Source organism: Mesocricetus auratus, unplaced genomic scaffold (genome assembly GCF_017639785.1).
Source record: "Mesocricetus auratus isolate SY011 unplaced genomic scaffold, BCM_Maur_2.0 Super-Scaffold_100003, whole genome shotgun sequence".
NCBI classification, from domain to species: Eukaryota; Metazoa; Chordata; class Mammalia; order Rodentia; family Cricetidae; genus Mesocricetus; species Mesocricetus auratus.
The window spans coordinates 92,386,962-92,402,522 of NW_024429188.1; the positions used below are offsets into that span (position 1 = coordinate 92,386,962).

The 15,561-nt window shown below is 36.9% G+C and overlaps 1 protein-coding gene across 3 annotated transcripts in view; it reads right to left on the bottom strand.

Moving 5' to 3' along the window:
* Thoc2 (THO complex 2) overlaps nt 1-15,561 on the bottom strand; it is a 109,636-nt gene that overhangs the window by 53,866 nt on the left and 40,209 nt on the right. For all 3 annotated transcript variants that reach the window (XM_005076823.4, XM_040744563.1, XM_021231036.2), the window contains exons 8-12: nt 14,277-14,443; nt 12,397-12,489; nt 8,932-9,087; nt 8,060-8,232; nt 6,807-7,002 (exon numbers count right to left, since the gene is read on the bottom strand). In XM_005076823.4, coding sequence (XP_005076880.1) covers nt 6,807-7,002; nt 8,060-8,232; nt 8,932-9,087; nt 12,397-12,489; nt 14,277-14,443 — 785 coding nt within the window. The remainder of the gene's footprint in view (nt 1-6,806; nt 7,003-8,059; nt 8,233-8,931; nt 9,088-12,396; nt 12,490-14,276; nt 14,444-15,561) is intronic.

Sequence of the window (15,561 nt, forward strand, 5' to 3'; positions counted from 1 at the left end):
ACTTCATTTTTAGATTGGGGTAACATAAAACATCACCCATACAATACTCTATGCTGCAGTGAACACCAGGCTGAAACAGGAGACATAAGCAAATGGGTACAAGGTGCAGCTATTTACTTACTGAGTGTCTTGTACTTAGATTTTGAGAAGAAGACACAGTTCCTATCTTTGAGATGACAACTCTTAAGCTACAAGATGTCTGAAGTGCTTTCAGCATTTGGATTTTAAATTTGAGTAAGACAGAGTGTTCAACTAAGTTTACAAAGGTCATCATCAAAAAGAACTGAGGTTCTAACATCACTCTATAAAGGCAGAGCAGATGGTGGCACTATACAACAATATTCAGCACCCAAAAAGTTAAAAATTAAAAAAGACAGGTGATTCATCAAGACAGGCTTTGAGAGAAATGAGAAATGCGGAAATTATAGATAAAACTAAACAAATAGCTTCTTATGACTAATGATCTATTTTAGTGCCTTTAACCCATAAATATTTTTCAAATTCTACTTAGGACTGTATATTAACTCTGTAAAAAAAAGTATGGCTCTATTATAACTAACATATTCCTCATGTTCTTATTAACTGTCAATTATTGAGTACCTACTAGGTACAGTTTATTAGATTAAAAACTGCACATATATACCTCAAAACGACTCTATATGAAAAACCTTTTTGCTAGAAAGGATCCAAAACAGGTCCCAGTAAAATAATTTCTAACTGTCCTGGAGAGATGGTACAGCAGGTAAGGTCACTAATTGCTCTTCTAGAGGATCCAGGTCTGATTCTCAACACCCAAAAGGCAGCTAGCAACTATCTGTAACTCCAGTTCCAATGAATCCAACACCCTCTTCTGGACTCCACAGACATTGCCCACATTGCTACATGGACCAATGTGGAAGCAAAACACCCATACACATAAATCCAGAATATTTTAAATAATCAAATAAAAATTAAATAATATCACTTCGAACTTCTGAGGGTTGTGGCACATGCCTGGAATCCAAGCACTCAGGAGTAGAGGAAGGTAGGGTTGAGTTTAATGCAAGCCTGGGCTAAATATCAAAATAAATGAGAAAATTAATTTGAAGTTTAAAAATACAACTCATAGAAAGATTTACAGGAATAGGAGGCTACACTCGGAAATTCTTTCATTTTTTTCCAGTGCTGGAAACTGTTATATATAGATAATTTTCATTATAAAACAATAAATATCAAGAACTTCTAAGTCTTGAACAGATTACAGCTTAAACATTAAATCTGTTTTAAAAAATGTACTCATTTTAGTTTGGCTTTCCCCAAAAGCAGACAATATTCAAGTGCAGGCAAGTAATCCTAGGAAGCAAATTAGACCTGCAGGTCAAAAGGGTTCAATACCCCACAGCATGTCAGCAAGCAGAGGCACAGCCAGCACTGCGCACGCCTCACCAAGCGCACCAAGTTCATGCAGGACACGACACGATTCAGGAGGTATGCAGCATCATGCCCTACAAGCAGCACATCATGAGGCAGCTCAAGGTGCTCAAGCTCATCAAGAGTGCACACATCCATGCCAAGAGGAAGTGGGAGGAGCTGAGCAATGCAGCCAGCCATGAAGAAGGCTGTGCTCAAAGTCAATGCGCCTGCAAGCCCGCTCCCCTCCATAACATTTGTGCTGCACAAAAAGGTATATGAAGTTTCATCTGGAATTCATTCCCTAAACATGACTGAATACTGTGTCACGTGAATGAAGAAAATAATGTGATCTTATTTCAAACCAATTATTATAAATGACAATACAAATATCGCAGTAGTTCTTCTCTGGTCTGTCACACTGAAAAGCAAGACTGTTTTTTTGTTGTTTTTTTTGTAGTAAACTTGGTCTCTGCCATGTGTGGCTGTGCACATCTCAGCACTGGAGAAGCAAGGGAGGCAAATACCTGTGAGTTCCAGGCCAGCCGAGGATACACAATGAAACCCTGTCTCAAAAAACAAACAAACCCACAATTTGGAGAGAGATGGTTCCATGGTTAGGAGTACTGGCTGCTCTTACAAAGTACCTGGGTTCAAATCCCAGCACACACATGGCAGCTCACAAATCTCTAATTCCAGCAGCAAGAAACCTAATGCCTTGTTCTGGCCTCTGTGAGCACTGCAGGCACATGATACATAGACATTCGTGCAAGCAAAACACCCAAAGGTATAAAATATCTCTAGCTCTAGAGTTCCTCATATGATTTGTATACAAAGCATTATAACAACAAAAGTACACTACAAGGCATAACAAATGGTATCAACAACAATAATGTCCATTTGAAAAGCAACTATAATGAAAGGTTTAGTTGTTTTTAAATATTCTTGGGCTGATGAGATGGTTCATCAGGTAAAGATGCTTGTCTTCAAGGCTGAGTTTGATCCATGAGACCCACGTGGTAGAAGGAGAACTAACTACAAGTTGTCCTCTGACCTCCACAGAACTGTGGCATGTATGTATGTATATATACACACAAACACAAAATAAATGTAATAAGTTTGCTTCTCAGAAAGGAAGCAAAGAACAAGGAGCAGGGGGACAAAAGGAAAATGGGAGTTGATCTGCCTCAAGATCCAGCTGCGCATATATGCAAAGGACATTTCATCCTACCACAAAAATATTGGCTCAATCATCTTTATTGCTACCATATTCTTAATAGCCAGAAACCAGAAACAACCTACATGTCCTTCAACAGATGAACAGATAAAGAATATGTGGTATATTACACAATGAAGTATTTCTCAGCTGTTAAAAACATGAAATAATAATTTTTCAGGTAAATGGGTGGAACTAGGAAAAAATTCATCCTGAGTGAGGTATCCCACACCCAGAAAGACAAATATGGTGTGTATTTGCTTGTATGTGGCTATTAGCTGTTAAGTCAATGACATCCAAACTATAATCCATACAACCACAGATGGTAGGTATAGAGTAAGGGACTAGAGACAGATGGATCTCATTAGGAAACAGAAATAGAATAGGAGGGATAAGTGGGAAGTGGATGGGGAGGGGGGATAAGAGAGGGAGTATGGGGAGAGACAGCTAAAATTAAGGACCATCTGAGAGGTAGTATGGAAATCTACTACAGTCTACTGTAGGAAGCTTTGAAGCTTCCTAAAATATATAAATATGTGAAGGTGATCTAAATGAAATAATCAAATAATAGGGGAGATAGAGCACCAACTGGCCATCTTTTGTCACCAAATGAATCTTCCAGTATCAGGATTGGGATACATCTAACTGAGTTGTTGGCCAAAGGGATCCAACAGGAATCCCCAAACAACCCAGGCTGTTGCCAAGACTTTAGGTTACTTTCCAAAAACTGATGATGGTAAGGTCTCATTGCTGAAGACAATACCTACAGAACTCACTGAACATGGAGAAGTCAAGCTGGAGCCTATATAGAGCCTTCGCCTCTACATCTGGTCACTTTAGTACTCTGCACATTACCAAAAGAGAAAACAATAAACACCATCCTAACCTCAAAACCTTGATTTATAATGCTGTCCTGCCTTCAAAATATGCTAGAGCAATGGTAGCACAAAGCTTGAAAGAGTAAACAACCAATATCTAATTTGCCCACTCCACAAGATCGAACCCATACTCAACACTGCTAGGGTGACCAAGAACCTGACACTAGATAGTCTAAGGACCTAGAGTAAAACCAAACAGTACTGGTCTTTAAAAAATAAAGCAGTGATAAAATGACTCCTAATGACATTCTACTATACTCAATGACCAGTACCTTCCTCAGCTATCATCAGAGACACATCCTCCTGCAGCAGATGGGAACAAATACAGAGACCCACAGCTAGACACGAAACACAGAATGATAGAAACTGGAACACTAAGCCCTAAATGGGATGTCTGCATCAAATCCCTCTCCCCAGGGCCCAGGGAATGCTGCAGAAGAGGAGGCAGCAAGGGTGCAAGAGCCAGAGGGGATGCAGGACACTTGGAGAACAAGGCGCTCTGAAGAAACATGCTCAAACACACACGAACACAGAGACTGTGGCAGCATGCACAGGTCTGTACCAGGTCCTGTATGTATAGTATAGCTTCCAGCTTGGTGCTTTTATGAGATTCCAAGTGTGCAAATGAGTGGGTCTCTGTTTCCTTGGGCTCTTTTCTTCTGTTTATTTTGTCCAATTCCTTTGTGTTAGTTTTTGTTTAATCTTATTATATTTTATTTTTTATTATCCCACAGAAGCCTGTTTGTTTTGAAATGAAAGAAAGGGAGTGGATCTGGAGGGGAGTTCTGCAAGCTGGTGAGAAATGAGATTAGCGGGAGGGGAACTAATCAGGATATATTAGGTGAGAAAAAATTATTTTCAATAAAAGGGAAAAAACAAAAAGACTGAAAAATGCTACAATAAAACCTACTTCTTTTTGTGCTAATAAAAAATAAAAATAAGCATTTGCTTCTATATAATGTAGACATGTCCAGAACTCCTCTGACTGGTTCACACACAAAATCCAACTATTTTCGTTCTGTCCTTGCAGTTTGGAAAGAGACAAGACTGGGTGCTTATACATGTTGCAGGTCTCCTGCAGCAGTCAGCTCCTGGAAGCAGGAGGTTCACAATGGAACCGCTTTTCTTCTCTCTTCCTACTCTTGTGAGACTTTTTATCTTCAACATTTTTTGGCTTTGTGAAGAACCTTATCATTAAAGGCAATGGCAAGACACGTTACTAACAAGACAGGACAAATATCCACTAAGTAGACTGCTATGTAGTCTTTAGGAATGTCAGCATTCTTATAGTCTAAAAGTGTGATATGAAGGAAGTCTTGAAGTAGGACAAAATTGTGGGTTGCTCTGTTCATAAGGGATTTGCCATCACCCAGTATGGTAAGGAGAGAAGTACCCAGGATGCTGGAGCAGAGATAATAGTAATGATTTCTATCTCGTCAGATTTTAGGTAATTATTCACTGCCACACCCCTTTAAGCACATAAAGGAGGACCAAATCTGCATAATATACAAGAATAACAATTTGGCCTTTAGACCAGCAGCATCAATAACACCAGGAAACATGTTAGAAATGCAAATTTTCACCTGCTATGCAGGCCTACTGATCAAAAAACAAAGTTTGGGACCAACAATCTGCACTTTAGTAAGTTCAACAGGTGATTATGATGCACACTACAGTCTGGTAAACACTCTACAAGAAAGTGTTGCATACTTCAAATTTATTAAATATTTTCACATACAAAATCATCAAAAAAGGGTTAAAGACAAATATAGATTATATGACTATTAGATTATTTCTTTTCTAAATATATAAGATACTTCCAAAAATAGGAGTTGTATAACAGCCTCAATATACAAATAATATTTGTTAAATAAATTTAATTGCAAATAGACTGCTTAGAACTAAGGTCCTAGTCACTATTTAAAAGCCTTTTAAATATGCAATACAGAACATATTAATGTGACCAGAAAGATCTGTTTCTTTTGGGCTAGGCCGTGTTTTGCTATGTTTTCTGAAAAAATAAGGCCTCACTATGTTGCCTAGGTGATTCTCAAATGCCTGGGTTTAAATAGTCTCCTGTCTCAGCATCCCAAATGCTACAACCACAGGCATGTACCACACCAGGCTGATAAAATATTTTAGTGAGCAAAAATATACCAAAATTCTACTTCATATTACTGGGAGAAAAATTCATTTTCCTAATTTTCCTACCACAACTCTAGTAATGATAAGACACATGGTCAAAATAGTTGTCTTTCTTTTCCCTTATCCTTCTATTAAGAACAGAATGGACTCCAGGCAAGAGCCATGGGGCCATCAAGATGGGAAGGTAGAAGGTGAGTAGAGAAGCAGGTAGGATGTGAATATGATCTATTTGTATGAAAATGGCATAATGTAACTCATTATTTTACACACTACCTTACAAAATTTAAGGCAAGAAGGAATCGAATGGAGCTGGCTCACTCCCATAGAGAGGGGAAACTGACTTAAGTAAGGTAGCAGAAGGTAACATTATGTGTGGTGAAAATAGTCTATTGGTTATTTGTGGTGATCATGGCATTGGGTATTAGACAGACAGACAGACATTAATCAAGTCAAAAAATTAAACATTTAAGACTGGAGATGCATGTCATATGCACATCCCATGTCATAAATGTTTTTTTAAATCGTCTGTTTATGAATACGGTAGGGGCACTGCTAGTACTATTCAATTTCATGGTTTAAGTGGTAGGCACATGGGTGTTTAGTTTTAGGATGGGCATTGAACCATACAATCACAATTTATGTATTTTTCTGTATATATAATGAATTTCAATACAACTTTTACTTAAAAAGAAAAACTGATGACCTGGGAACATAGCTCCACAGTAGAGTACATACTTAATACACACAAAACAACAAGTTCAACCCTGTCACCAAAATAAATAAAAACAGAAATAAGAACCCTGAGTAGTTTGAGGTTGGAAAGACTCCAAACAACTAATACTAGTGATTCAAAAGTGCATGCAGGAAAACACAAGGAAACAGGTAAGGGGAAAAGAGTAGTAAGGTAGTGTTGGTTATAACACAGTTCATAATATGGATTCTCCTAAGGCAGGTATTTGATGAGTCATCTACCTAGATCTGGCTTTTAAAACATATACATACAGTCACCACTGGGACACACTGGACTTTCCATAAACTGCGTAAGTTTACTCAACACAACTTTCATTAAATCATGTTCACACTGTTTTTGCCTTTAAAAATACTCATCAAAACAAATATATTCAGAACACTTTCATTTCAAATTTTAATCTCCTACTAGGAAGAAAAATCTTACTGACCTCCTTCATAAATGACTTGCCTATGCGCACGACTTTCGCAAATAAAATGGGGTCGTGAGAAAGGTGCGGGCCAAGGTAACAGAACATGTTGAATACATCCCTCCTCAAATCTTCAAAGGTCTCTACTTGCTTTGGTGCTCTCTTGTTTTGCAAAGCACTAATGGGTGAGCCTTTAGCACCTTTAGGAACACCAACTCTATAAAAAAGAAGCAAGACTTAGAAAACTATATACTATTAATGCCCAATATCTTAACACAATCAGTTTCTTGTTCTTATATCTATTCTAATCACCACTAACTTTATTGTAGTAATTTTCAAGAGGCAAAAAAATAAAAAAATAAATAAAAACAGATTCAACAAGTATAAAAGCAAGGCCCAGAAAGAATGTTACAAAACAACAACTTAAATAAAGGAACTCTCAATGAAGCTTTCAAGTAACATTTAGCATATGAGTTTAAGTGATTACATGAATGAAGAGTAAGGGATGGACCTCAGGATGTATGACAGATGAAATCAAACATTTCTCAATCTGGGATCTACTACACTAAGTATGAGGAAGTGGTAGTAGGTAAGATAACTGTACAATCACAGTACAATACTAGAAAGGACAGCATGTTCAGAGTTCTCATAATCTGAGCAGTGTCTCACCTTGAGGTCACCTCTGAGAAGAGGCCTATACTGTCTGCAATGAAAGCAGCAGCTAGTAGCTATACACAAGTCAGGAGGATGGAGCTCTTAAGAGGCTCTGGTCTATGAGACTGAAGCCAGAGCTGCTACACTACTGCTCCTAAGTTTCCTACAAATAGGCTGATGTCTAAAGAACTAATTGACACATCTGGCAACTGCACTAGTTTAATTTCCCAAACACCAGCCTTACAGTCAGAATGCTAATGCCTTCACTCAGAGCCATTAACCCCAGAATAGAGAAATGCTTCCCTAATGTTAATAAAAAGGGAGGAAACTTTCTACCTCCCAAGAAGAAAAGTTTAAAAACAGAAGAAAGGTAGTTTCACTCTCAATAAATGCAAAAAGGCTCAAGCAGCTTAGTTTATAATTTTCATATTACAATGCAGCACATTTTCCACAACACTGGGACATTAGAACAGTCATTTAAGCATGCCCGGTGAATAGTTCTTACATTTTGAGAAAATATAGTAATAGATATGCAAAATTTTAAGAGAAAAGAGAAAAATACATAGATCTTTTCAGTAATCCAAAGCTTATAGCTTAGCACTTAGCATGGAGTAACATACCTTCGGTAGAGAGGCTCAACAGTTATATGAATGAGCTTGCAAATAGCTAGAGCTATTAGTTTATGTGAAGCTGCATAATATGGAGGCATCTGATCCATGATGCTCTGTGCATGCTGCCAATCACCGATCTTTAACAAGGCTTCCAATAAACCGAGTTTTTGGTTATCAGGTGGCTAAAAATGAACAAGCATAACAATGATACTTAGAGTAAAGACATTTCTTTTTAAAACTTGAGCTAAGTATCACAACAATGTACACCAAAAAATTGCAATATCTGGGAAATTCAACAATTCCCTGAATTTTCAGTGACTTGAAAAAATAGGACCTTTTATATTGTTTTGTTTTTATTTTTCCATTTAGCACAAACACAGGCATTATAATTTATAAATTTGGAATTAACTTTGACTTAATGCTACACTGCAGGAGACACTAGAATTCATTCATCTTTGAGAATCCCGTTGGGATTTTTTTTTTTTTTGGTTTTTATGAGACAGGGTTTCTCTATTGTTTTGGAGGCTATCGGTCCAGCCCAGCCTCGAACTCACAGAGATCCGCCTGCCATTGCCTCCCGAGTGCTGGGATTAAAGGTGTGCGCCACCACCGCCCGGCCCCATTGGGATTTAAAGAATAATATATACATAGAAAAAATAAAATAAATACATTTTGTGATTTTTTTATTTTGAAATTTACACACAAAAAAACAGCTATGTTCGTAAAAGTACCATTCATATTAATATCCAAAAAAGTATTAGCCAAGTCAAATTTCAACATAATCAAAACTAAGAAATTATACTTCCATAAGGTGATTAACCATGAGAAATTAAATTTTGTGATTCTAAAAAATGTAAATTTTACTAGACTAAATAATGTACCTTCTCTACTTTCTCATCATCTTTGTCCTTTTCTTTGTCTCGTTCATCCAGTTTTTCAGTAGACAACACAACCATTGTGAGTTTTCTTACGATTTGCTTAGCTTCCACAATTTCTCGTTTGTATTCATCCATAATGCAATTATCAGCTGGTAGAAGCTAAAAATAGATCATGAAAATTTCATAAGAGTTAATACAAATAAATAGCTTACACATATAAAAAGCAAATATTATTGTCCAATTAGTAAATCTATGAATACGAAGTTTAGCTCATTCATACCTATGTCTTCCTTCCAAGTAAGTCCTAGATATTGTCTGATAATTTAAAAAGATTAGTTACCTGAATATTGCAGACATCTTAAAGTCAAATAGCAATAAATGTTTCATATCTCTGGTACATTCCTAAATACATACCACAGAGATGTATACCACTGAATTTATAAATAAACCCAAATATGCACCTATTCCATTGAAAATATCGGGAGGCGGGTGCTCAGTGGTAGAGAGCAAAGTTCGTCAAGCATGACTAGAACCTGTGTTTGAACTTCAGCACTACCCAAACACAGAAAAATTATGTATGGCCCCATTAAAAGCCAAACTCCAAGCTAAATTGACGTGTTACATAAATAGCAAAAGGAGGGGACTTGAATGTTCTAATTTTCAATTACACAAACTATTAATAACGTGGTATCTCATAAGTCACAAACTAGTTTCTAGATCAATACAAAAAAGTAGTATCTTGTCAACCCTCTATTGTGAAGGTTTGATTATCTCTCAATCCACATACCTTCTACATGTGGAGGATTGTTACTATAAGCATTTCATAATAAAAAAAAAACCTGATGCAAATGAAAACACAACCAAAAATACTACTTAATTTCTACAAAACATTACAGTGAGCTGTAACAGAAAGTTTCTACCCTGTAAAATTGCATAATCTATTTTAATAGCTAATGTCAGATAAACAATCAGTGAACATTAAAAGGTGAAATATTAAATGGTGTATGTTTCACCCTATTAGTCAAAGAAAAGGGAGATACAATTCATTTGCTATAGACACGCCCAAAGAGGCAGGTAACTTTTTTTCATTCTGAAGGGCAAACATGCTTTTCTTGATTTATTTCTATGCTTAGCATAGGTTCTCTCGTCTTTTACCTGAATGACTGCAACTAACAGATAAATGGTATGCAATACTTTTATTTATCTCAACTTCCAGTTCTGTGCATTTGAAGATTATGTTGATTTGGTGCATATAAAGTTAGAATATGACTAACACTCTCTTTCTGGTGTTTTTCTTTTTGTTTGTTTTGTGGTGCTGGAGTTTAAAACCAAGACCCTGAATATGCCATATAAACCACTGTTACATGGAAGTACCCATAACCCCTTAAATCAACGGTTTGTAACCAGTGGGTCTCAACCATTGGAAAAATATTTACATTACTATTCATAACAGTAGAAAAATTAGTTATAAAATAGCAACAAAAATAATTTTATGATTGGGGTCACCACAACATGAGGTCGAAGCATTAGGAAAGTTGAGAACCACTGCCTTAAATGACCCTCTTTAGGTTCTATTAGCAGAAAGTCTCTTCTAACTACAAAGCCCTCACTATTTTACTTCCAGTGTTTTCTTTTTGTTGTATGCATGTTTGTTTGAAAGAAGGTCTCTCTGCATAGCTCTAATTAGCCTGGAACTTGATATGTAAACCAGGCTGACCTCAAACTCCTGCCACTGTCCCAAGTACTGAGATTATAGACATGAGTCACAACACATATCTCAGTTGTATTTCCTGATGACAGGGCTTTAGCTATGTCTCACATAGACATACATTGGCAAATGAATCCAATCTGTCAACCCAGGTCGTCTTAAGGTGGCAGGCAACACAGTCTATTTGTATTTATTACTAACCTGGAACATGAGTGTTCAATTCCATTATCATTTCATATCTATTTTGTAGACCTTCCAATACTTCCTCTTCTAATATTCCATAGTTTAAGTTTTGTATCACTTTTCTTTAAATCCTGAATAGTTCTCTCTCATCCCAAGAGAAAAATCCAAACTATCCACTACATGCAGATAGGAGCTTTTCAATGGTTTAGTTCCAGCCTACTTCTCCATCCTCATTACTCCCCTATGCCATCTAGGCTCCAAACACTCTCAAGTTCCTGGTGTCTACTTTACACAGGGAACTCCAATGCTGTCGAATCTCTAGCTTTCAAATTCACTTAATGTTACCTAAATATTTCTACCATTTCATCCTGGAAAAGATCTACTCTATCATCCTAGTTCAACCTCACTAGTTTAGAAATTCTTCTAACATCCATCCCACCCACAAATGAGTGTGATCACTATCTACTATGAGCTCACACCGCAGACTACATTTTCATACAAGGTATTTTTCTCCCTTGCCACAACGTGACTTTGCAAGGAAGAGACAATATTTTTATTTAGCTCTCTAGCCATAGTATACAAATAGGAAGGAAATTATCATGTGATTTCGAAGACAGCCAAGAATACAATTGTGAACTACTTTAAGTCAACAGATATCCCAAAGCAGAAACTAATGAAAGATTGCACTGAAAACTTCAGCTTCCCAAACTGACAGCTCAACTCTTGATGAACTAGAAGTCATCTGTCACCACCATAATAAACTCTTCTAGATACTAGACCCAACAATAAATCCCAATAGTGGTCAATTATTATACAATAAAAACACTGAATTTTTAATATACTAAAAGTAAAAAACAAAGAAATGTTTACCTAGAACTATCTAGGCAATCCCCTATTTCCTACAAGTAACATGTAAAATAAAACTTAGCATTACATTGCTTAGTGCTTGACCTTTCTTTCCATGAACTAAGCACTGGTGATGACTCAGTCTTTAGACCTATAAGGGTAACTAAGAGGCATTTAATTTCCATAGTTGGTCAAAGAAGAGAATCTACTAAGTGTTTAAAGTAAACAAACCAATAATGTATTATACAGCTTCAAAAAATAAAACCCAGCTGATGGGGGAAGTCCTGTGTATGGGGGAAGTCCTGTGTACATGTCAATAAAGCACTGTTCCCAATAGGGAACCAAGATAGGTGGGACTAGTAATCCAGGAGGACTCTGGGTAGAAGAAACACAGAGAGTCAAGCAAGATGTAATGCCATGGAGTAGGAAGCCTGGAAACTTCTCCGGTAAGAGAAATACTTAGATTAGCAATTATGGGTAAATACTTAAGTCAGAGATAGCCAGTAAGAAACAAGCAAGGCCAACAGCTTCATAATTAATATAGCCTCCTGTGTGTTTATTTGGGACTGATGCGGCTCTAGAACCAGGCTGGCGGGAAGGCTTCTCTCAAGGAAAAGGCTTCTCTTTATACCCAGCAGTCTGGAGCCAACACTGAGTGCTACATAGTTGTCTACTCCTCTCCCCAACCCGAGAAGCAGAAGCAAATACTCTTAACAGACCATTCAACTTACGTGTACATAAAGATCATCTAAATCAATGAGATTAAATTGCAGAAGCACTGCTGCAACTCTGTATAAAGACGAAGGAGTCTCACCACTTGGTTCCTGAAAGAAGAAAAATTCCTTAGGGTATAAAGTAAATTTAAAAACCTTTCTCTACCAATCATCAATAAAAATTAAGTAATACACTTCTCTATTCTCTGTTTTAAAATCAAACATCTGAAGAGTGGGGCAAAGATTTTGCCAGCATCCTAAAACATCCTCACATGAGTACAAGAGAACACGCTGCATGGGACAGAACTAGGGCCTCTGCATGTACGTTACAGTTGTGTAGCATGGTCTCTTTATATGGTTCCTAGAAGTGAGATCAGTACCTGTCCCTAGTGCTTAGCTGGCTTTTGGACACTTGTTCACCCAGCCTTGACACAAGAGGAGGAGCTGGGTCATGTGTCAACTTGATTTTCAAGGCCACAGGAGGCCTGACCCTTTCTGACTGGAGATGGAGGAGTGGATGGGAAGGGGTAGATAGAAGAGGGAAGGAGGTGAGGAGAGGGGGGAAGGGAAACTGTGAAACATGTAAAACAAATGAAAAATGTTTTTTAAATAGAATTTTTTAAAGTTTTGATACTAAGTATCCATATAAGAATATATAAAAATATGAGTAAAAGCTGAGACCTGAACAGAATGTGAAATTTAAACTATGTAACAGCATCTTCATTTCTACTTGTAAAGTTGTTATTGTGGATGTTTTGTTTTTCACATTTGCTTTTCAAGTAGTTCTAAGTGACCACGCAATGCAGATAGGCGAGACTGACAAACGTCGAAGTACATACTCTATACCTTTATGTTTTGAATTTTGTGCTAAGTATGTCTACTTACATCCCAACTTCCCCTGAAAACAGTTCAGATAAATAAATCAGCATTACAACACAAAATGACAAAGTTAATTCCAGAGAAACTATGAAGGCCTCTATGTCTAGAAAAACAATTATAGACACTGAAACCAATGTTTAAACTTCTATTGTCAGTAAAATAACTAGCAATAACAAGTCAAATGTAAATAAAAAGCAGACACTGACAACATACTAAGCTTTTTTTACAACACTGAAATCAAACTTCTATAAGAAGGGTTTCTATACTTGGGATGCATATATGACCATAACCAAACTAATTTGTATTGGTTAAAGAATGTCCTGTCTTGCTATATTATTTTATAATAGATAACTCTTCAATTTAACAAGTTTCTTGATTCTAAATATTAGCACATAAATGACTATTTAGTGTTAAAATATTTTCAATAAAAACAAATAATGGTCCAAGTTTGATGTCAAAACAAACTCACAAAAGGTTACTGAACTTATTAATAATCTGTCCTGAAATACCTGACTTGAATGTACTAACACCACATTCACTGTTCTTTAAATCCCAATTTACATGACTGCACTCTAGAAATTTCACCTCCCCTTTCTAAAAAAACTTCTCGCTAAGCTGTATTTGCCTGGCATGTTTGTCCCCAGCCTCGGTCAACCTCGCCTGGCATGGAATCCGCCAAGGGCCCCCCAAGTGCTTTATCATAACGATTTCTGCATAGAAAAGTCTCAACACGCTATTACTCCTCCTTCAAGAATTATCAGACCCTGTCTCTCCTAAGGCAAAATTTAATTCTGCTTTTCTCCAGACTTTCTCATCAGATCATTTAAACTGTTATTTTAAGTTATATAATATAATCATATATAATATAAATCATAACATATCATTAGCTTTCCATTTCTATATCTCTTCAGCTAAATGCTTGAGCTGAAACTAGCAAATAATCCAGTGAAAATGAAAAATAAAACAAACAAAACATACAAAATTGTGAAGTTAACCTATACATATATGCACATTTTTACCTGATAAAACTTGAATTTGAACCCAAGAATATGACACAGTGTTTGCGGTTCACACATGCTCATGTAAGATTCTAATAGAGATATAAAGAAGTCATCGTGTTCTGGCCTGCACTCAAACACTTCCAAAATTACATCCAAAACTCTATTGGGATCCAGATTAAAGCATCCTGAAACAGATAAAATACATATAAGTTCAAAAGTGATTATATGACATTTCTAGTAAAGTCGTCAACCATGAGAATATATAGTAAGATAAAACTGTCTTTAACAGCTCATTTTCAAAGTTTGTGTCCCCTCCTTAAGAGGAGAATCTTCTCAGGAACATTTTTAAAGGCTACATATTGCACAGATGAAAAGAGAAATAGTCAGGCAGTGGTGGTGCATGCCTTTAATCCAGCACTCGGGAGGCAGAGGCAGGCAGATCTCTGTGAGTTCGAGACCAGCCTGGTCTACAATAGCTAGTTCCAGGACAGGCTTGAAAGCCACAGAGAAACCCTGCCTCGAAAAACAAAAGAGAGACAGAGATACAGAGAGACAGAGACAGAGAGAGAGAGAGACAGAGATACAGAGAGAGAGAGAGAGAGAGAGAGAGAGAGAGAGAGAGAGAGAGAGAGAGAGAGAAGCAGAGAGAGAGAAGCAGAGGAGTGGGGTATGTTCAGCTACTGTACTAGGCTAAAGTAGCCATACTGAAGGGCTAAGATGTTTTTTAATTAACATTTTATATAACAAGCTATTTCCTATACAGTGAAACTCTAAAAAAATCAGCAAGCTTCAATATCCAAAGATTTTTTTTCCAAATAACAGCTGTGGTAGAACATAGGCACTCTTGTGTTTAAGCATCTTAGAAAGGCTTTTGTCTATCCTGAGTATCAACAGACATGTGATCTTCAGATAAATCATAAGCCTAGCTCTCAATCACCAGTTACATTAAGCAACACACACAAACATTGGGGGGCAGTGATGTCTTTATGCCTTTGGAGGAATAGAAAACCATCCTGGAGGAGAATATGTGGGAAAAATTTAAGAAATAACAGATCTGAAACAACCATGAACTCATTCCTCCATTTAAATATTATACAGCTATCTGCTAAGTGTCAAAAGCTTGGGACACACAATTAAGAGCCTGCCTCTTCTATTCGTAAGTTTTCACGCCTTATGAAGAATGATCACTAAAGAAATGCACTGAAAGTAACTGGAGTTTATCCAAAGATGGACAGATACTCAACAGATTACAGCAAATGCAATTAGATGCAAGCAAGAAGAGGGAGTCAATATAGGTTTAAAG